Here is a 23,445-nt window from a genome sequence, read left to right as displayed (position 1 = left end):
CCCCTCTCTCAGAGTAACATCCAATGAAATGAGTTGGGTTTCATCCTGGCCTTTAATAAGTTCTGATATTCTTTGAAATCTGCAGTCTACACAAAATTTGCTTCTATCAAGCACATGATATACTAGCAAGAGTAGTTTGTTTGTTTATTAAATTTGCACCCATCTCTCCAAATGGGTTGCTAAAGGCAAAGGTGTTTGTTTCTCTCTTACTTCATTCTGCTAGGATTACAAATTTAGTCTTATGACCCCCCAACCCACAATGTTTCCACTTCATAATCTCTTGTAATTTGTTTGAAGCTAACTTTTATCACCCCCTCAAGCCCTGTTGTGCTGCTTCATCATAGTGGGGAGGTGAAGGGAAGTGTTTCCTAGAAGGGATAAGTGAAGAATCCTGGGAGTGTACACAAAGAATATGTACTTCCAGCAGTGTCACCCAGCCTGTGAAGGTCATCCCAGTTGCCCAGCTAAAGCAAGCCAATATCAGGCAACAGCAATATAGAACGATGTTAGAAGCGGATGATCACATTAATGACAATTGCAAAGGCATCATTTTAGTCTGCATGGGAGAAGGCAACGATAAACTACTCTTGTATTTTACCAGGAAAACCACATTGATAGGCAATGTAAACTCAGTGACAGTATAGATTGGCTCCTCAATTTGGATGGGACTTAGCATGCTACTGAGGAACAACTGACAATTTTTTTTTGGGGGGGGGGAGTACTAATGTTTTTAGGACATGGCTAAATTAAAATATTTGGGACATCTAGTTGCTGATGTTGTCATGCAGGAAAAGGAAGTCTAAAGATGCAAAGATAGAACTATACTGATAATATGGAATGTAAGAAGCATGAACATGAGAAAGCTCACCACAGTGAAAGATGAAATGCATTGACTACACATTGACATCTTAGGCATCAGCAAATTGAAATGGAGTGGAATTGGATACTTTCATTCAGAATATCATAATGTTTACTATTCAGGACAAAAAAAAAAACCAGAAAGACAATGTTTGGATACAATACAGTCAAATACAGAATAATATCAATTAGACTTCACAGACAGCCCTTTAATTTGATGATTATCCAAGTTTAGTTCCAACCACTGATGCAGAAGAGAAAACTGATGAGTTTTATGGTTACATTCAATCTGAAATCGACAGGATGTCCAAGTAAAATATGCTGGTTGTGGTTGGAGACTGGAATGCCAAAGCTGGAAAAAATAAGAAGGAAAATGTAGTTGGATTATATAAAATTAAGTAGGAGAACAATTTACCAGTTTCTCCAAGCCAACAATTACAGTGGTACCTTGGGTCATGAACGCTTCTGTTCACGAACAATTCGGTTCACAAACAGCTCCATTCGCAAAATTTTGCTTCCGTTCGCGAACTCCGCATTGGGTGACGAACAGGATCCGTGGCCATTTTCCCTGCTAACACGTGGTTGTGGCTACCTGTAGGCGAGATTGCAGTAGCAAACAGACGTCCTGTGAAGCTTTTTGGTGTGCTTGTTAGCATGGCTCCAAAGAAAGTGCAGAGCAAGCTTGGTAAGAATAAGGTTTTGAAGAAAATAACCATTGAATTGAAGAAGGAAATTGTAGAAAAGCACGATCGTGGTATTTGTGTGACTGATCTGGGCTCGACGTACAAGATGGCGAAGTCGACAATCTCGACTATTTTGAAGAATAAAGATGCCATCAAAGGAGCTGATGTGGCAAAAGGAGTAACAATGTTAACCAAGCAGAGGACACAAGTGCTGGAAGAGGTGGGAAAACTTTTGTTACTGTGGTTGAATGAGAAACAGCTGGCAGGTGATAGCGTTAGTGAAGCTATGATCTGTGAAAAAGCCAGGAAATTGCACAGTGATTTACTGCAAAAAAAACCCTCTACAAGCGCAACAAGTGAAGAATTTAAAGCCAGTAGAGGCTGGTTTGATAAATTCCACAAGAGAAGTGGCATCCACAGTGTGACAAGACATGGTGAGGCCTCTAGTTCTGACAAGGCTGCTGCAGAAGCCTACAAGAAAGAATTTGAGGAATTCATGAAGGCGGAAGGATACGTTGCTCAGCAAGTGTTCAACTGTGATGAAACAGGGCTCTTCTGGAAGAAGATGCCAAAGAGAACCTATATCACGCAGGAGGAAAAGGCACTGCCAGGGCACAAGCCCATGAAGGACAGATTGACCCTTTTGCTGTGTACGAACACAAGCGGCGAGCTGAAGATTAAGCCACTACTGGTGTACCATTCCCAGACCCCTCGTGCATTCAAGGAACACAATGTAAACAAGGCCAGACTGCCTGTCATGTGGAGGGCCAATGCGAGAGCTTGGGTCACAAGGCAATTGTTCATGGAATGGCTGCACGAGGTGTTCGCACCCACTGTTAAAAAATATCTTTCTGACAACCAACTGCCTGAAAGGTGCCTTCTTCTGATGGACAATGCCCCGGCACACCCTCCAGCCTTGGTGGATGATATGGATGCTGAGTATGACTTTATAAAGGTCAAGTTCCTCCCCCACAACACGACACCTCTTCTGCAGCCCATGGACCAACAAGTGATCTGCAACTTTAAGAAGCTGTACACAAAGGTGCTCTTCACCAGGTGTTTCAATGTCACTGAAGAAACATCCTTGACTCTGAAAGAATTCTGGAAGAAACATTTCAATGTCCTCCACTGCATCAGCCTCATTGACAAAGCCTGGGAAGATGTCACCTACCGGACCTTAAACTCAGCCTGGAGGAAACTGTGGCCAGAATGTGTCACTGAACGTGACTTTGAAGGGTCTGATGCAGAGTTAGTGGAGGAGATTGTGTCCATGTGCAAGAGTATGGGTCTGGTTGTCGATGGTGCAGACATAGAGGAGCTTGTTGAAGATCATAAGGAGGAGCTGACCACGGAAGAACTTGCTGAACTCCAGAGTGAGCAGCAGAAAGCGCTTGGTGAGGAGCATTCCACTGAGGAAGAAGAAGACAGGGAGGAGGTTAGCAGTGACGTGATTAAATCCATTATGGAAAAATGGAATGAGTGCCAGGATTTCTTTGAGAAGCACCACCCCAACATAACTGTAACGAACAGAGTATTGAATCTGATGAATGATAACGTGGTCTCTCATTTCCGGAGGGTTATGCAGCGCAGGAAAAAACAACTGACTTTAGACAGATTTTTCCCCAGAACTGAGCCTGCAGCTAAGAGGCAAAGAAGAGAGGAAACCCCTGAAGGAGATCTCCCCGATGTCCTTTTGGAGGGGGACTCTCCCTCCAAACAATAACTGCCTCCCCACCCACCTTCCTGTCCTCCACGCCAGAAGTTGCCTCAAGCAAGGTCAGCGTTCTCTCTCTTCATACTGTGCTGTACTGTACTTTGTTTCATGTTTTTGTGGTTTAAAAATAAAATACATATGGTTCAGAACAGATTAACTGTATTTACATTGAACCTTATGGGAAAATTTGATTCGGGTCGCGACCAATCCGGGTCGCGACCAGAGTCGCAGAACGAATTAAGTTCGTGAACCGAGGTACCATTGTACTTTATTGATAACACTGAAGACTGTGTTGGTCTTGTTGGTTTGAAAACAACCAAAATGGTGCCTATATAGATGGACATTACCAGATGGAGTACACAAAAATCAAATTGGCTATATTATTAGTACAAAGAAATGGAAGCACTTCTATAGCAGCAAAGATATGACTGGGTGCTAACTGTGAAACAGATCACAAATTGCTCATTTTAAAGTTTGAAGTCAAGCTAAAGTGGAAGACCAAAGCCAGTCAGTTTCCATGATATGAATTGGAATATATACCTACCATTTTCAATGAGAACTGGAATCACTTTGAGGTCCTGAATCACATAGATAGGGAACCAGAGGAATGAGGAATGTGGCATGAAATTAAAGAAAGTGTTAAGCATGAACATGAAAAAAGACTGCCAAAGACCAAGAATCAGAAGAAAGCAAACTGGATATCAGAACAAATGGTAAATATTCCCAAGAGGAGAAGAAAGGGGAAAGTCAAGAAAAACAAAGATCTCAGGAAGAAACTCAATGAAGAATTTCACAGAGCTGTTAGAAGAGACTAATAGCAGTATTACAGTGACATCCATAAATATATTAAAGATGAAAACACACTTAGAAAAACAAAGAAGGTCTTCCAAAAGATCTCCAAACTCAGAAGGAGGCTCCAAATTCGAACTGGTATGCTAAAGGATGCCAATGGACAGATAGTAACTGATTCAAAGATCAAATGAAGACGGAAGGAGTATACTGAAATTCTGTACAGTAGAAATCTCAACATCATATATACATTACAAGATATTCCCTATTTACTAGAACCTCAAATACTAGGTAGATGAGCATTCTGATAATTACCAAGCTGGAAATCTACAGAAATTTATGGAACATCTACAGAAATATGACAAGCATAGAAAAACAATCTGTAAAGGTCCTAATGAAACTATGCCAGTAAATCTGGAGAACAACACAGCAACCAAAAGACTGGAAGAGGTCGTTCTACATACCAATACCAAAGAAAGGAGACTTAACAGGGTATGCAAACTATGATACAATATCCTTAATTTCACATTCTAGCAAAACAGTGCTTAGGATCATGCAAAACAGATTAGAGCCTTGCATGGAAAAAGAGATGCCAGATGTCCAAAATGGCTTTAGAAAAAGCTGAGGAACAAGAGACATTAGTGTTGGTAAACACTGCATAAACAAAGAAGTCAAGAATGCCAAAAGGAATATGTGCTTCATTGAGTATAGAAAAGTCTTCAATTGTGTTTAATTATTTATTTATATTTCAAATTTAGACACCACCCATCTCATGAGGAACCTGTCAAGCTGTGGAATGAGCTTAGAAAAATGGAAATCCCAGAACATTTCATTATCCTCATGCAAAACCTATACATAGGAGAGTAAGTCACAGCCCAGACCCAACATGGTGAAACAGACTAGCTCCAGGTCAGTGGTGAAGTGAGACAAGGCTGTATAATCTCTCTGTACTTATTGAACTATGTGCTGAATCTATATTGAGGGATTAGAAGAAGATGAGCATGGTTTTAAAATTTAAGGAAGAAATATCAATAACCTGCTCTATGCTGATAACACTATTCTAATAGCTGAAAATTCAAATGATCTGCAAGTTCTAGTAATGAAAGTCAAGAAACACAATGAATAAATAGGACTAAGTTTAAATATAAAGTAGGCCAAACTAATAACAACAGGTACAGCAACCAGCCCTGAAACTGACAGTGGAGATATTGAAGATATCTTCCTTCTGCCTTTAGGAATTTACTATCAACACTAAAAGAACAACCAGTCAAGATATACGCTGCCAAGAAGCACTTGGTAGGGTAGTAGCAAAGGTCTTGGACAAGATATTCAGGTGCCATGATGTGTCTATATCTACAAAGATCAGAATCATGCAGACAATGGTTATTCCTGTGACACTCTATGGAAGTGAAAATTGGATTTTGAAGAAGCAAGATAGAAAGAATATTGACACTTTTGTACTTTGATGATGGGGAAGACTCCTGACAATACATGGATAGCCAATAAATGAACAAATGGATCACAGAACAAATCAATCCAGACTTCTCACTAGAGGCACACAAAACCAGGCTCAAATTTCCTTATTTTGGACACATTATGCAAAGACCTAGCTCTCTGGAGAAATCTATAATACTGAGACATATGGAAGAAGAGGATAACCCAGCAGGAAGGTGGCTGGACTCAATTACAGTGGTGATGGGTGCACTACTGGAAGACCTAAAGGGCCAGATTGGGGACAGATCATCCTGGAGAAGGTCTGTGTGGTTCCTTAGAATTCACACTGACTTGATAGTATATAATCAACTTTTTATCAGCCTCAAAATGCAGAGAATAAGCAAAGAACAAAATAAACCACTATGAAAAGGCAAACAGCCTAATTAATCAAAGCTCTGTACCAAGCTACTGCAGATCCTGGAGCAACAATAATCCTGTCAACACCACCCAATGCAAAAAGAAAAGAAAATAATTTTATTTTAAAATTATTAATGAATCTCCCCAATAATCCACACATCCAGAACATGTGAATTTATATAGACATTTTCAAATGAATCCAAGCAATTGCTATAAAAGGTAGCTATAAAACTTCCAGGTCACCAATTCTCTGTTGCATTTAAAAGCCTATTAATAACTGCAAAGGTGAAAAGATAACATGCCAGCAATTTTGCAAGCCAGTACTTTTTTCATTAGTTAGAATCATGGATGCATATTATTATCAGGAGTGTCGGGGGGGGGGGGCAAAAAACCAAGATGGTGGGCCTGACTGATTGAAGCTCTCCCCTGTACAAAGGGATGGGGCTTTGATTGCATGTTCCTGCTTGCCAACTTGGCTTTTTGTTCCCCATCTGGCTGATGCCCCTGATGGCTGAAGTTGAGAAGTGGGGAAGCACATGCTAAACAAGTGATACAAATAGGCAACAGGAACAGGATGCTAAAGATTGCCTATGGGAGGGAGGAAAGAGAAGTCCAGCAGCAAGAAAAATCCCTTCATCCCCACTGCACACAAAGGGAAAAGAAAATAAATTGTTAGCATTCCATACCAGCCACAAGTTCTGTATTTTTTCCTGTGGTCATTATAGATTAATATTAGGACTATTTCACAATACTGGAAATAGAGAATTTAAGAGTGCTTTCTAGACCACAATGAATACAGAGAATTAAATCTGCTAATATTATGGCCATATTCACCTCTTCTCTGATGCCAAGCCATTGTTGATATATTTTCTTGGCTGAGATGCTGGAAAATCTAGAAGGCTTGGGCCAACACACAAGAATAGTGTCTACATCCAACTGTTTTGGAAAGGCAGCTATTCTCCACCTCTGCTCTTCCCCATATTATTTGTTGACATTGTCACCACTAGATACACTGGCTAGTGAAATAGATGTCTTAAGTACAAGGGCTCCCTCTTCTGATTATTATAACAGTAGTGATTTCTGAAAGGCTGCCAATAGGGCATCCTAGAAGTCTTATATGAAAGATTAACAAGATTTGAAGGGTATTTCTGACTTAATGGGATCCTAAAACTCATCCTGATTTTGATTGTGAATGAGGACAAGTTAATTGGAAGCTTCAATAAAGCACTATAATGTGCAAAATGTTTTACTTTCCAGGCTGTATTTAGACATGGTATCTTCAAAGTACTCCATTTGATTCCTTCTTTCCTATTTTCCATCTTCCCCATCCAAACAGTGTTGTATACTCATTGAGAATGCTCGTTCCTAAATGGTCTATCTTCATAGAATCATGGAAAGGTTCGAAGGGACCTTGGAAATCAACCCCCTGCCCACTGCAGAATCCACCATTGTAGCATCTCTGACAAATGGTTATCCAGACTCTTTTTAAACACGATGTTATGGTATGTGGGAAAGACCTTGGGAGACAGGGCAAAGAGATGCTGCCTAGGGAATGGTCAGATAAGAAAGGGCATAGCCCACAGCAAGATAGCGGGCAGAGTAAGAGTCTCAGAATGGACCCTCTCTAGTTTCTTGGGCTGTAAAGAAGATGGAGGGAGATTTGTACTTTCAGACTTGCAAGATTCTGTTAAGGTAGCTTTACAATAAAGTAGAATTAGCTTATCTGACTGTGTTTCCTGCCTGTTCTACCTGGTAATGCTGACACACACCCATCAATAGAGAGTCCTCTACCTCTCAATGCATTCTGATTCCATTGCTGAATAGCATTTAACACTAGAAAATTTTTCTTGATGTCCAATTGAAATTTATTTCCCTTGTAATTTCAGCCCATTGTTTCTTGCCCTGTCTTCTGAAACAACTATTCTGCCCTGTTGTCTATATCACAGCCCTTCAAATGTTTCAAGAGGGCTATGTCTCCCCAGAGTCTTCTCTTCTCCAACCTAAACATACCCAGAGCCTCCAAATTTTCCTCATAGGTATTTTCTTCCAGGTCCCATATCATCTTGGTTACTCTCCTCTGGACACTGTCCAGTTTCTCAATGTTCTTCCTAAACTGTGATGCCAGAACTGAATAGAATATCCTACCTATGATCTGCCCAATGCAGAACAGAGAAGAACAATGATTTCTCTTGAACATCACACTATACTTCTGTGATGCAACCTAAGATTGTTTTTGCTTTTTTTGGAGTTGCATCACACTGTTAGCTCATGTTTAGCTTCCCCAAGATACTCAGATTCTTTTTCACATGTGTCTTTGCCAATATGGTTTCCCCATCCTATCTACACATCTATGAATTTTTCTACTGAAAAAAGGTCTTTGTATTTGTTTCTATTGCAATTAATCTTGCTAGATTTTGCCATTGTTCCTGCTTGTCAAATTCTTCCTGAATCTTGATACTGTCTTCTATTGCCCCACGTTTGTGACATTTGCAAATTTAATAATTATATTCTCTAACCCCTCATTCAAGTTATTTATAAATTATGCTGAATACCACAGGGCCCAGAACAGAGCTTTTGACATTTCCTTCCAGCTTGACATTAGGCCACTGATGTACTTGTTGACTATAATCATTCAACTAGCTCTATCATCTAATAGTAGCCTAGTCCATTCCACTTTTTGTTACCTTCTGAACTAGAATCTCATGAGAGACGTATTAAATGCCTTGCTGAACTCAAGAAGCACTATGTCCAGAGCTATCCTGTGGACAACTAAACTGGTCATTCTATTTAAAAAATATCATGATTTTCCATGACTTGTTCTTGATAAACACATGCTGGCTCCTGGCATTATTTTCTAAATGCTCACAAAACAACTGCTTGATAATCTCTTTCAGAGTTTTGCCAGAGTTTTACCTGTAGTTACCTGGGTCCTCTTGATTCTCATGTAAAAATAGGAAAAAAAAATCATCTTTCTTCAGTCCTCTGACACTCTGCTTATCCTCCATGATATCCAAGAGTTTACAGAATGAAGCTCCAAAATAACACCCTCAGGATCCTTCAAGACTCTTGGATGTAATTGGTCTGGGTCCTGGAGAGTTAAACTCATTCAGGATAGCCAGGTGGCTGTCTTATTTTTTAACTTACTACAAGCCATTTCTTGTGCCAATTGTCCTGCTTAGATCCATTTAAACATAGTTCTCCTTTGCACAGAAATTGAAGCAAAGTCAGATATGCCAAGTTTTGCCTCTTTCCATAATCTGTTACTATCCTGCCAACTTCCCCAAGCAGTAGCCCTTCTCCTTCCCTTTTCCCCCCTTTTCCTTGGCAAAGAAACCTTTTAGCTTCCGTTACAAGCATAAGTTCCTGTCTGACTTTCTTTCCACAGATAATAACTACTTACTGGTGTGCCTGTTTAGCTATCACACCCATCTTCCATCTCCTAAACATTTTTTAATTAATTAATTAATTAATTAATTAATTAAATTTGTATGCCGCCCATCTCCCCCAGCAGGTGACTCTGGGCAGCTCACGATGAAAGTAAAACCCACAAACAGTTAAAAATAAATACCCCCATTAATTAATTAAAATTAATTAATTAATTAGAAAGTCAAACTACAAAAACATGCCCTATACATAAGAAACTAAAAACATTCAAGATGACGGAGGAGTAAAAGCAATTACCCCACAAGCCACTTCCACTGATGTGAGTCCCCATCCGGCCCGCAAGCCATCTGGCATAGCCAAGATTTCATGCTCTTCCTGAAGGCCATGAGAGTGGAGGCACACTGCACCTTGGGTGGTAGGTTGTTCCACAGAGCGGGGGCCATGGCAGAAAAGGCCCTCTTCCTAGATCCTACCAGTCAAAATTCCTTGACTGGTGGAGTCTGCAACATGCCCCTTCTGCCAGACCGAGTGGGGCGGGCTAATATAACAGGGGCAAGATGGCTCCTCAGATAACCTGGTCTCAGAAAACATGTCTTTTTTAACTCTTAGCTCCATCAAAAGTTCCCTATGCATTCCAATCATTTCCTAAGCTGCCCCCTATTTTTTTTCTTTTTTTCCTCATTTTATATGGTGGTGACTGTACTTCCAGTATCTTATTGTCTAGAAGTTCCTAACTCTCCTGTAAAACCTAAAGGACCAGGTTAGGGATAGATTGTCATGGAGAAAATCTATCTATCTGGTTGCTAAGAGTCAACAATGACCTGATGTTACATAATAACTCAATCAACTCTCTTGTATTTTCTTTGACTTGAGGATTTCTGTCTATGGTATTCTACTTAGCACTTTTCTGAGCTTGTTGAAACTGGATCTTCTAAAATCTGGTATGCATGTACAATTCTGCCCTAATTTCTCTTTCTGTAGTATCTTGAACCCAAGGTAATATGGTCATTTCCTTCCAGTGTTCCCACTCCTTTTACCTCTTCAGCCACCAGTTTTCTATTGATTAGAATCAGATTTGGAGGAGTCAAGCCTTCAACAAACACATGAAACACAATCAGCACGACCACTAATTACTTTTGGGTACTGTATAGTCCTGGCTGAGTTGGTTTTCCAACATATGTCTCCATAGTTGAAGTCTGAATGTTTTGTAATCTGTATTGTCCAGATCTCTTGCCTGGCTTTGCAGTCTATAATATCCCTACAATAAAATCTTTTTTTCCTTTCCTTGTATTCTTACCCAATGCTCTCAATTAGACATTCATGCTCAGACTCTGGGATCTTAATAATGTGTGCACTTTCTTCTCATATAATGCTACTCCTCCATCTGGCATATTAAAGCAAATTCTATTTGTCAATCTTTGTATTTCACTCATGCATTCCATTCTGCGAGCTTGCTTGCTTGCTTTTCTTTTCTTTTTTCTTTTCTTTTCTTTTCTTTCTTGATTTAAATGGCTGCCCATCTCAAATACATGAGTGGGCGGCTAACAATGATTAAAAACAAGAGAAAAACAATTATAACAAAGTTATAAATAATATGTACAGCTAATATGTACAGCAGCCAAGATTAAAAAAAAAAAAGCAACAATTAACACAACCATTATTGTCCCCCATACTCTGCACAATTGTATAGAAACACTGGAAACCTTGGTTTATCTAACCTGACCTATTATTTCCTGTATTTATGTTTATTATCAGATGCCTCTACATCTCACATACTCCTCCCAGTTGAATTTCCAGGACTTGGTGTTGCACTATTTTTAGTTTTCTTCTCCCTCCCCCACTGGATTCAGTTTAAGGCCCTCTGAATCTACTTTGCATGGCACCTTCTAAAAACATTTTTCCCAGTTCTTGTGAGGTGCAGCCCACCTTTTGCCAGGAATTGTTCATCTTGGAAATGTGTCCCATTATCAAATAATCCAAATAGTTCCTGTTGGCACCATCTGTGTAGTCAGTTGTTCATTCCAGTATTCTTCTGTCTTCCCGAGTCATATCCTTCAACAGGAAGGAGTGAAGAAAATACCACCTGTGCCCCAGCTCTTTCACTTCCTGTCCAGCTCTTCATAGTCTTTTGCTGTCCCTTCAATGCATGTTTAACTGTGTAATTTGTTCCCATGTGGATCAATAGAAAGTTGTCAACAGGTGTAAAGAGTCTTTGAAACCTTTTTATCACATCCTAAATGTGTGCCCTAGGAAGGCAGCACATTTTTCTTGGTGGACTATTCAGCCAACAGATTGTTGTTACAGTTCCTTCTCAGCAAGGAGTCTCCAATCACCCCCCCCCCCATTGCTTCCTCTTCTTCAGGACTGAGATGGGAATCCTTCCCTTTGGACACATGATAGTGTCCTCTTCTTCCGTCCCTGAGGCTTGGCTGCTGCTGTTTGTCCAGGAAGCAATATGAACAGGGACAAACATGATGGAATCACAATTTATTCTGTGGCTCTAAAGAATAAGAACTCTTCTTGATAGGCTTGGGTGCTTGCATGTTCTTCCATTTCTCTGTCCTCTTCATCTGTTCTCCTATATTCCAGGAAGCTTCTTGGTACTGCTGATCCTGTACAAGTGCTTCCTGTGTCTGTTCCAAGAATATTGAGGATTCTCCCACCATAATTTTTTATTAATTGGGGAGGGGAGGTCACCATCCTCCTGTGTGTGGATACTATAGTTTTTACCTCAGAACTGTGTTTGGTCAATATCTATACATAAGGAGTCCATCACAATGTTATATCAGATTGACATATCATGTGAACTATTGGTAAGAAAGGGCTCCTTCCCTTCCATACCTCTTCTATCAATTATACATCTTCAAGCTGCCACCCCCACACTAAGTTCCACTTAGGATTGCATTCAAAAGAGGAATTTGCAGAACAGCTTCCTCTTTTGTAAGGCTCACATATCTGCTTTGAAAGCTGTTCCTGTTGTCTGCATGTGGAACATGTCTGCTGTGTAAATGTGCTTTGAGAAGCTTCTCTTTAGAATGTTTTGAACAGTCTTATATCCAGTACTCTTGACTGTTAATGGAACATCTGCTCAGAATCTTGGTATATGCTTTCTTTGGTTCTTGTGTATGCCACTTTGTTTATTAGGGAGATAGGGTTGTTCTCCCATAACTGAACACTTGATGATATCCTTGAGCCCATTCCCATCCCCAGTTATTTCCTGTCCTTTAACAGGGAACCACAGAGGATGTCCAAGAATTCCTTGGCTGTTCAGAGATAAATAGATCAATAATATCTCAATTCCACAGATTACATCTTTTTTCTCCCACTTCCTACTTTTTTTTTCTCCCACACAGCTGGATATTATTTTCTATATTCTGATACCTCTGCTCCTCAGAACCTTTGTTACAACATTTTTGGCTCTTTTTTAAAAATTATTTTGCTTATGTGGAGTCCTTGGGGTTCTCTGAGCTTGGTTGTTTTCTTACAAACCGGCTAGGTAACATCTTCAGTGCTAGAATGGAGTGGAGTTTGCTCTCTGTTTATATACAGTGGCTTGCTCTGCCAGTGTTGGTGGGGGTATGGATTTTGTTTTTATTTTTTCCTCCTCTGGTAGTTCCTTGATTAGGGTATTCTTTACTGCTTGATTGTCTGGTGATAATCTTGGTGTTAATCTCTGCTTATCTGGGTGATGATTGCTGGTGAGGAGATGTTCTGGTCTTTTGTTTTCCTTTTTATTGTCTCTTTTGAATAGTGTGTAGATGTTGTTTATCTCTATGTGCCTGTTGATGGCTGCCTTATCAGAATACCAAGCTTCCAGGAATTCCCTGGTATTTTTGGATTTAGCTTGGTCTAAGATGCTGACAGTTTCCCAGTTGAAACTATGGTTAAGTCTGTCCATGTGTTGTGAGATTAAGGAGTTTTCATCATGACTTCTGACTGCTAGGTGGTTCATGGATGCGCTCTCCTAGTCTTCTGCCTGTCTGTCCAACATAGTGGTTGTTACAGTCCTTACACTGTATGTTGTAGATGACTCCTGTTTTTTCTTCTTCGGCTACTGGGTCTTTTGATTTCCTTAAGATGTTTTGGAGGGCTTTAGTTGGTTTGTGTGCTACAGAGATACCATGTGGTTGTAATAGTCTGTTGGTAGTTTCTGAGACATTTCTGATGTATGGCAATGCTAACACTACTGGGGTGGGGGGGAATAAAACAAAACAAAACTCACAGCCTCACCAACACTGGCAGGGCATGCCACTGTATATAAACAGAGAGCAAACCCCATTCCATTCTAGCACTGAAGATGTTACCTAGCCGGGTAACAACGTTTGCAAGAAAACAACCAAGCTCAGAGAACCCCAAGGACTCCACAGTTCAACCCTGAGCTACACATATTCTCTTCTATTGGTATTTTGTTTATTTCATTCTGGAGGTGAGCCTGATTAATCACTCCCCAGAAAATAAAGTTGATAGCAGTTTTCAAGTTCCATGCTCACCCCTGAATACTTTTTAGTTCTTAATCATGCTGGCAGAGGTGCTTTCCAGAAAAAAAGATATACATAATTCCTTGGCATATATCCTTATTAAGCATTTAGGAATCTCCCTGTTTTGCTACTATTAAATGTGCTCCATAAACTAATATACTGAAGTGATAGATAAAGTGATTAATATTAAGGCAAAATTTCAAATATTGGGAAGGAAGTGAAAGATCTTATTTATGGTTCACTCATTTTCTTTACAGGCCAGTTTGGCACTTGCTCCAGCTTCCATGCTGCCAGGAGCTTCTCCTAAAAGCCCTGGGCTAAAGGCAATGGTGTCTCCATTTAATAGTCCACCATCCACACCTGTCAGCCCACAGACTCATTCAAGTAATCCTGATGAATCTCCAGTTAGTTTTGATCAACCACCAGAAGGCATTCATCTTCAGTTTTATAATAAGGTAAGGTATAGGCTGGTCATCCATGATAGTGAAAATTTAGAGGAAAAGGGAAAGAAAAAGTCAAGGGGGAAGGAAATTTCTCAAAATTTAGTACCATCAAAACATGAATATTAAAGAGAACGGAGTCAATGAACAACTCTAGCAGTTTTCAGACAGATCACAAAGAATTTTGATCAAGTGACAGTTAAATTAATTAGGGTAAATGAGTATTTTAAAGAAAATTTTCAAGGTCAGTTGACTGGAATATCAGTTCCATTTATTGGATTTGATAATAGCAATACTATACTAGGTACATTGCATACACTTTCTATTTTTAAGAAAAATAGTCTTGAACTGCATGTGATTTTGCTAGTGTAGTACTGCTACCTGAATTCTGTCCTGAGAATATTTTTAAGGGGTTGAAATGTTAGAATATTGTTTGACATTGGTAGGCAAATGACAGCCAGGATGAACAACATTCCTCAGACTTGAATATCTGGAATTGCATATAGCTTCATGTACATATGATTGTGAGACTGAGATTTCTTTAAATGCCCCACTTCCTTTCACTTGCTACCTTACACGAATATGCATACCTGTAATACACTGACAGATTTTCTTTCTTCTGTTCACTTTGCTTCCTAGCTCCTATTGCCAGCCTTCCAGCTTTGCTTGTGGCTCCTTTCAGATGATCTAATTTTGTCTCTGACAACTCCCTACACTCACTAACCTTCCATACCTAATAGTCCTCTATAGATTCCTCTACTCTTGAGCACCTTTAAATAACTCTTCTGTGGCCTACATTTTGACTGCCCCAAACTGGCACTTTGGATTTTAATCTGTCTGCTCCTTTATGCATTCTTACTTTGGAGAGACTGATCCTGCAGATGCAAACTATCTACTATAAACTCCAGCTTGGCTAAAGCAACCAGAACTCCAGTTTTCACAAAGAAATATCTGCTCATGTAGAAAACTATTGGCCTTTGGGTCACATACTTTGTTCCTTTGTATCAGCAGTAGTATATCCTAGTTCATTCACTGTTCCACTCTTCCATTCAAAATCATTGTTTCTGTGAGTGAATAAGAAAATAATCCTGGAGCTTCTGCCCAATGTTTGTATTTTAAAAATAGACTAAATTTAAAAATCTGTCAGTTTTTAAATACTGTAACCACAATTAGCACAGAGATGATGATCTTTACGTTGGAAGGGGATCATATTTCTTATCCACAAAAACCACATTGGCCAAACTGCTTGTATTCCTACATACTAGTTGGCACTGAAAAAAATATTGGGACTATCACTTTTTGTTAAGGAACGATCATAAGTTCTCTTGTGTGAAAGAGAAGGTAATGCTAAAGATTAAACTTATAAAGAATAACTTATAGTGTGTCCAGAAATGAATGCAGTTCTGTTGGTTGTTTTTAATGATGTCTGGTCTAGGTCATGTTCTTATTTCAATCACAGCTTTATCCACTTTCAGGTAAGGACACGAGGATCAATAAAACGCAGACCACCTTCTAGAAGGTTTCGAAAATCACAATCAGAATATGGAGATGACCTAGATTTGGGGGTGACAGTTTCACCTCAAGAAAATGGTTCCAAAGCTGGGGAGGAGGAGGAGGAGGAAGGTGTATTTATGGACAATAATGAAACTATGAAGCCCTCACCTGCCCCTGTAGGTGGTATAGACCATCAGGAGAAACAAAATCAGGTAGCTTCTGATGAAAAATCCCCATCAGATCTAGGATCTAGTAGATCAGAAAACAAAGAGCAAGAAGTGAATACAGAAAAGGTAACAACATTCAAAGACAGCCAGGAAGAGAAGACATGTCAGAACCTTTCAGAGGAGAAGCCAACTGAGACTGTGGACAGTGACAAAGAAAAGAATCCAGATGTTGATACTGCAGAAGATACAAAAAGAAAACCATGGAAGTGCAATGCTTCTGACCTGGAAAACACTTATAAAGGAAAGAGGGGGGGGAAATTAAATGGAAGTGAAGATTCACAGCAGGAATCAAGCATACAAGATGCTGGGACTTCACAACCTGCTATAGACATCCAAGTATTGTGAATTCCAGGATATGATGCTGTTATAATAACTAAGCACATGATAAATGGGAAACCAATTATTAGAGTTCCCATTTCAGTGCTGGCTTATAGAAGAGAACAAACTATTTCTTAAATGAAAACACCAAAGAAACCTGAATTATTACTTTCTGCTGGCAATTCTTAGGCTTTTGCTGAGGCAAATCAGGTCATCTGTGATGGGCAGCAGCCTTACCAAGCTCCTTTTTTCTCAAGCTTGGGGACAAGCCCAAAGCATGTTTGGAGTTGTCCTCTATTGAATTGAGGATTGTAACAGTTGCTGAGTGTTTTTTTTTATTGGAAAGAACCATGATACATATTAATTACACTTTGTGATTGAAGTTGACATTTCCAAACCTTTTCTGGCCTATAAGCTGTAATTATCCTGCATGCATATCTATTATATGGACACCCACAGAACCACAAAAAAACCCAATCCCTTCTCATTTGCTAGTGGCTATGGAATAATTTGTACATGTGGTAAAGGAAAAAAAAAAACCTGATTTGCTACAACAATCCATATCTTTTGAGTTTTCTGAGTTTGCTGTTAAACACAGGAGAAAGCTATGGCTGGATTCGGCAACATAATATGTTTAGCCACATTATTGCTAAGCTATTGTGATTAATAGGCCATGGCTTATGGCTTAGCATGTGCAAACTCAGCCAGTATGGCTTATTTAGCAAACAATAGTTGAACAAACCATAGCTTGGCATGATGTGTGTATTAAATTTGTGGATATTTTTATACATGAATATTGCATTAACTTTGAGCCTCTTGTGCTGTTTCCCTAATTCCCTTGGTTATTTTTCATATTTAAAAAATGGAGAAAAGTTATTTATAATGTAAACAAGAGTTCTTCCTGATGTGTTTTCAAAAAATGTATTACTGAATTGACTGAAGCAATAACTTCTTTAAATCTCACATGTCAAAATATCCTGCATCTTGCAAAAGTCTGCTCTTCTCTTTAGGAAGCCAGTAATAGTAATTGCTTAAGTAACATCCAATTATTTTAGGAAATAGGAATAGAATAGAAATAGAAATAGGAAGCATTGAATCATGCCCTCTATTACATTATTTCAGAAAAGCAACTCCTAGTCAAACATGAGATCTGTAAGAAATAATGGCTGAAATATCAAATGGCAGTACTGGAGAGAAAACATATAATCAATAAATTAGGGAGCCACAAGTTAAATGTATCTAAATTTGCTGTTCACCTATGCATTTCTGAACTTCACACAGTTCTGCTTGGGGTGACTGATGGATGAAAGCATATACCTAACAATATGAATACTGTAGGTGCAGCTAATTGGAAGGAAAGTTTGCTCTGCTGCCTCAAAGCTATGCCTAAGTCTGCAAATATTGCCCATACATGATAGGTATCACAGAGAAGCGAACATGGACCATAGCAGTGTTATTTTATACATTGTGCTGGTCAATGGTAGCTGTGCTGGAAAAGTTCTGCATCTCAGTGATTTAAGGACAGCACAGCATCTTTTTCTGAATGAAGAGAAAATCACAGTATTGCAGCAAGCAGGGAGATTTGAGAAATAATGTTCCCAAACTCTGATTTGCAGATGACCTTCTAAAAAACAGAATGGCCTCTAACTAAGGGAGCTAGATAATTTTGTTTTGTTTGTTTTCTTCACATGACTGAAGTCTCAGTATTATCATAGTGCATGGTGCTAATCTCAAAGGACAGCACACTGTAGACTGTCATCTCTTCCAAAAAGCTGTCTTCAAAGCAGAAACATGCAGTAGTTTCAAAAATAGTCATAAAGCTTCAAGAAATAAGATGGTATATTAAAGAATAGTTTTGCAACTGAAGAAGTCCATTTATACTAAATGGCCAGTTTAATGTTCTGTGAATGTTTCAAGTAGGTGTGATGGAGATAATAGATTCTTGTTGATTGTACCATTAATCTAGCATGTACTGCTTTCTGGTTGTCAGGGATAATAGGAATTGATATTTTATATTAATATTTATGTAATCTATGCATCATGACATTCTGCAAAATGAATTTTCTTATGCAATTACGATTTGTGTAAAATGTGTTTGTCATTCATCTTAAAAGCTGTTGTGCATTCATTTATTAGTTGGTCCAGACGTCTAACATTTCCAGACAGAGAATTTTTCTTTCTTTCTGTCCTTTCCCCATATAGCAAAGATACATCCCATGTTGATGGTCCATTGTTCACTGCTTTTATAGAACAATAGCTGTAGATGGAGTGGCTGGTTTAATTGTTTTCTTGCTTCCATATTCATAATAGATGCACTGCTAGCTATGCCTTGGCTAAATCATGAACCTGTTAAACACTGTAGAGTTCTTTGTGTTTTACTAAACCATCTCAGTTAGTAAAACTTTTGGTTTGCCTGTCACATTTCCTGGATTAAAGTAAAAATTATTATGTCCTATCCTTAAATTTTCTGCAGAAACCAGGACAGTAATATGAAGATTTAGACAGGCTATCATCTTAATGCAGTCTTGATTCACATGCTAAATCCAGAAGGAATATAATTGTCAAAACATTTGGAGCAAGTTTGGAGAGCTATGTTGGAAGTCCCAGGAGATTACACTATAATTTTGGTACTAGGGTGATCTCATTTAGTTTGCATCTCTCCTGAGATTAGCCCACCAATTCCTGAAGCACTGAGCTTTTTCATGGCATCTTAAATTTCTGTCATACTGTACAAAGATAATGAGGACACTTCAGGAACACAGAAGGAAGTAAAGAATCTAAATCTGTCCTCTGGATAGTGCCACTGTTGGGCCATGTTTGTTCAGTACCTTCACTTATTTAATATTTCTCCTTAACTGGAAAGATTCTGCTATCAGGAACATTCATAGAGATCAGACAACCATAGTTTTGTCTTCACATAAAGTCTATTAAATAGCATTGTTTATGGGCTCCTAGTTCACAATTATAGACACACACATGAATGGTGTGTTTTCACTTGATGTTAATGGAAAGAAGAAATGCATTGTTTGTTTTAAAAAGAAAAATAAATATAGGAATGGTAGAGCATGAAGTATATATTATCTGATTACATGGCATTTCATTTGTGTTGGGAATATAGCTTCTGTATGAATACACTATGAATATTGGGAAACACGGCTAGAAGTATCTAATTTTTCTCAGGATATGCCACTATTGGAAAAAAAAGCACTATTACATATAAAATACTCTCATGCCTTTTTATTTTTCAGTGAATGATTCTAAATATTTCTTGTTCATATAGTATATAACTGAGAATAAAAAAAAAATTGGTGGCCAAATGTGCCAGAGTAAATGATTGCATTAGTTAAATTCCTTGAAGCTTTACAAAGCTCTAAAAAGAACTAAAGGAAATAAAAGGGATTGAAAAAAACTCATTGAAGAAAGTTTAGTCTTTGGGAGATAGACATTTGTCCCTTAAACCCCTCTCCTTTGCCCCAAAATATTAAAGGGATGCCTTCTCTGGGGATCAGAGTGGTAACATCACTAGCCATGACTTCTGTAACCTCCAGATATGGTGACCTGAGATTTAGGTGGCATGGGTATTTGTGATATGATAAAGTCAAGATTAATGTCGATTTCAAAAATCATTATGTTAGATGTGCCATACTGAGAATATGGAATAGACACAAATCCAGGCTGTGCCCAAGAACACCTTTGTCACTCTCAGCACAAAAAGCATTCTATAAACAAGAAATAATAGGCAAACACAAATGGCTAACATATTGTGAAATACTAGAATTCTTTCAAGGGGAATACAAAATAAAACCAAGAGAACAACTGATGGCAGAGAAACATAGTTGTTAATGTTTTTCTTATTTAAAGTTATCAGAATATTTAAATTAGATAAAAGAATTCATGGTATTGAACATTGTAAGACTGATTTTGAAACAGAATTGTGTACAAATGATGAACATGTGATTGCTAAAATGTATAAACTTGAAATTTGAAATAGAAGAGGAACAAGTTAAGGAACGTATGATAAAGTGGGCTAAAAACTTTGGTTATATATACAGATGGAACAATGGGAAAATATGTGGTTGAAAGGACTAAAATTTACACTATGTTATAATCTTAAAGAGAATTTTTATAAAATGATATACCGTTGGTATATGACACCAGAAAAAATACCTAGAATGTATAAAGGTACTTCAAATTTGTTATAAATGTGAACAAGAAGGGTCATTTTATCATGCTTGGTGGACGTGCAAAAAAGCTAGACAATTTTGGGTTCAACTACGTACAATGATTCAGAGGATTTTAAAGATTAACATTCAACTGAAACCAGAACATTTCCTTTTGGGATTGATGGATAAACAGTTGGAAAAAAGTCATGGAACATTGTTTTTATATATGATAACTGCAGTGAGATTATTATATGCACAATGATGGAAAGATTTGGCAATACCTACAACAGAGGAATGGTTGGTAAAGATGGCAGAACTCACCGAAATAGCCAAATTGACTTGTTTGATTAGAAAATAAGACATTATCTACATTTATTGGTGACTGGAAACCCCTTATGGACTCTGCATAAAAAAAGAAAAAAATGAACTTGAAGCATGGTTTTGATGATTAGATAGGATAGATTATAGAAAGAAGAGAGTCACAATGTAACTTTAGAGAGAGAGAGGTCAATTTATAATTGTACTTATAACTGCTGTAAAGAAGATTGGAAGCCACTTTTTAAATCTTTTTTCTATTTTTCTGCTACTCTTTTTCTTTTTGTATTTTTCTTTTGTTTTCCTTTTCTTTTTTGCTGTATTTTAGCTTGTATTAGTCTTATTCTTGTGTTTAAATTTTATACATACCCACACACACCCATACTTACACACTCACCCATACATACCTATGGAGCTGATTGCCTACCCTAATATATTGACTGAGATAAGCACTTTATTGATTAGGTTTCCACAATCTATTGCACTCCAGAGCACTGAACTACAATGCTCATAGTTGTTGCCAGTTTCCATGCAGCTATCTTTGGATTTTAATTCATTTGCGTAGCTACCAAAATATAAGGAAGTGTAATATTGTAATGTTTTGATGGAAATATTTTATGGAATACCCACCTATTCTACATCCAGTTTTGAATTCAGTGCTATGATTATGTCTCTGAACTATGTTTTCTTCCCATATCTCATTTGAACAACCTGGTTTTGGTAAAGAGTCAGTGAATTATTTACCAAGGACATGTCTCTGGCATCTGTGTTTCAACTAAATTAATAAATTCTGCAGCAAAAACAACAGAAACTTGTAGTACCTTAAAGGCCAACAAACAGTCTCTTACCAACTAGAGTCCTTCATCAAATAAATGAAGTGTTCTCAGCAGGTAGGTTTATCTAAAAATACATACTGAGATTAAATGACTATGACATTTAAAAAGTATACTACATGATCATTCAGTAAGAGTTTAAATGTGTGAAAAGCAAGCATGGCATTTTATACCATCATTTCTTATTGATTAAATGTGATTAATAAATAACACAAAAAATCTAGGGGGTTTATGTTAACAGCTGTAATGGGACAGAAACTACTGTATCCTTTGAAACTGAAGAAAACAATTGTTGCCTCAGGCACCCAAATGCTGTGGAACTGGAAAGAATCTAGTTCCTGAATTTGGGAGAGAAATGCAAAGTGCCCCCCCACATACAAACCACAAGTACTTCAGGCAAAGCAAAAAGCATTTATTAAGGGGGGGGGGTCAAGTCTTTATACAGAATTACATAAATGTGATATTTGTGATAGATGCGTCATTAAGCAACCAGTCAAACAACAGAAGACATTGATCCTAGGTAACATGCCTAAAGTGGCAAATTTATGGGTTACATCCCTCTCTCACCCCAGTTTGTTTCTTCCTTAACATTTGCAAATGTATTCAAGGCCTTAAGAATACACTCCTATTGTTTAGTTTCTGAAAAGGCTAATTTTTTTTCCCTTCAAAGGAAGTGGCATTTGGCTGAAAGGAAAAAAACTGATTTCCTAAAGTTAAAAAAAGGCATAGATTGTCATGCTAAACATGTTAATATCACCTTTAAAATGCTAATAATGAAGCCTAAAATTCCAGGTAACACTATCATTTTCCCAAGTATATGAGTACATCACCAGCAATGCTGCCCTCTAAAGATGTTAGACAACAATTCTCAGAAACTGCAATTTAGGTGGTGTTTATTGAAATTGGTTCAAGCTATCTGGAAAACAGGCGATTGGAGAATGCTGATGGAGAGCCCTGAGTAAAAGGAGAGGTTTGCTATAAAACAGGGTAAAACAAATGTGTATCAATGACATTCACCTTTCTGTTCATATATTAGGCCTACTATATCTGGGCTACAGTGCTGACCAGATATGGGCCCTATCTTATGCATTCTACAGACCATCAAAACCAATGAAAACAGAGCTTTGTGGAAAAATTAATCTGCATTCAGAATAAATGAATGAAATGCTATTTTAGATGCTTCTTGCAGACTGGAAAAGATAAAAGAGAGGAACGTTAGGCATTTATATTCCACCCTCTCAGGTGCCATTTGTCTAACTGGGTCCTCTTTGCACCCCTCCGGGTACTCTGTCTTTAGAAAACTCCCCAAAAGGCCAGAAATCAACTTTTTTTTCAGGATCTTTTACTTATTGACGATGCCTGTTAGAGGCACAGGAGCCTCACAGAGAGAGGAAGCAGAAGTTGGCAACTTAATTATTTAAGGAGAAAAGGCTAATCAGGTGGAGAGGGCTTCACCGAAATGAGTTCAAGAGCACATGGAAGGAAGGAAAAGGATTACAAAACGCCGTACCGAAATAAACTTCATAAAGATGCTCGTTTCAATAGAAACGAATAGAGCCGTATCCCACATTTATACCAAGTCAGAGAGTTTATGAAGAAACAAGGAAATAAATTCCCCCTCACCACGAGCAGAGTGGTATAGCCTTCCTCCGAGCAGGCAAAAGCGTCTTCCCTTCAGGGGCGGAGTTTGAACGAAAAACGCTGTCTATTAGGGGGGGAGGCGATAACGTCAGATCTTTTAAAGAAGGCGAGAAGCGGATTTAAACGGCACGGCCAGGACTGTGGACGGAACCATTTTTCAAAAAGAAGGGACGTAGGATTAATAAAGCAGCCAACAGTTGGGAACTTGCGCAGTACAATAGGGGCGGGATAAAAGTGAAGAAGTGAGCTGAGAAGCT

At 38.4% G+C, this 23,445-nt stretch overlaps 1 protein-coding gene and 1 long non-coding RNA gene across 3 annotated transcripts in view; one reads left to right on the top strand and one right to left on the bottom strand.

Moving 5' to 3' along the window:
* Positions 1-19,299, top strand: part of RCSD1 (RCSD domain containing 1) — a 54,127-nt gene extending 34,828 nt beyond the window's left edge. For both annotated transcript variants that reach the window (XM_088144527.1, XM_088144526.1), the window contains exons 5-6: positions 14,015-14,217; positions 15,678-19,299. In XM_088144527.1, coding sequence (XP_088000653.1) covers positions 14,015-14,217; positions 15,678-16,263 — 789 coding nt within the window. In that variant the 3' untranslated portion in view covers positions 16,264-19,299. The remainder of the gene's footprint in view (positions 1-14,014; positions 14,218-15,677) is intronic.
* Positions 10-23,377, bottom strand: LOC148215112 (uncharacterized). The gene is made up of 3 exons (XR_015796757.1): positions 23,171-23,377; positions 1,306-1,450; positions 10-1,210 (listed from the first exon to the last, which is right to left on the bottom strand). It is a non-coding gene; the product is annotated as an uncharacterized LOC148215112 (long non-coding RNA).
* Positions 23,378-23,445: the final 68 nt, after the last annotated feature.

This window comes from Python bivittatus, unplaced genomic scaffold (genome assembly GCF_059951505.1).
Source record: "Python bivittatus isolate LINGU-HERP-01145 unplaced genomic scaffold, Pbiv_v1 ctg000350_np1212, whole genome shotgun sequence".
Taxonomy (NCBI): Eukaryota; Metazoa; Chordata; class Lepidosauria; order Squamata; family Pythonidae; genus Python; species Python bivittatus.
Note: the sequence above shows the minus strand (reverse complement) of the source record. Positions and strands in the feature narration are given on the sequence as shown.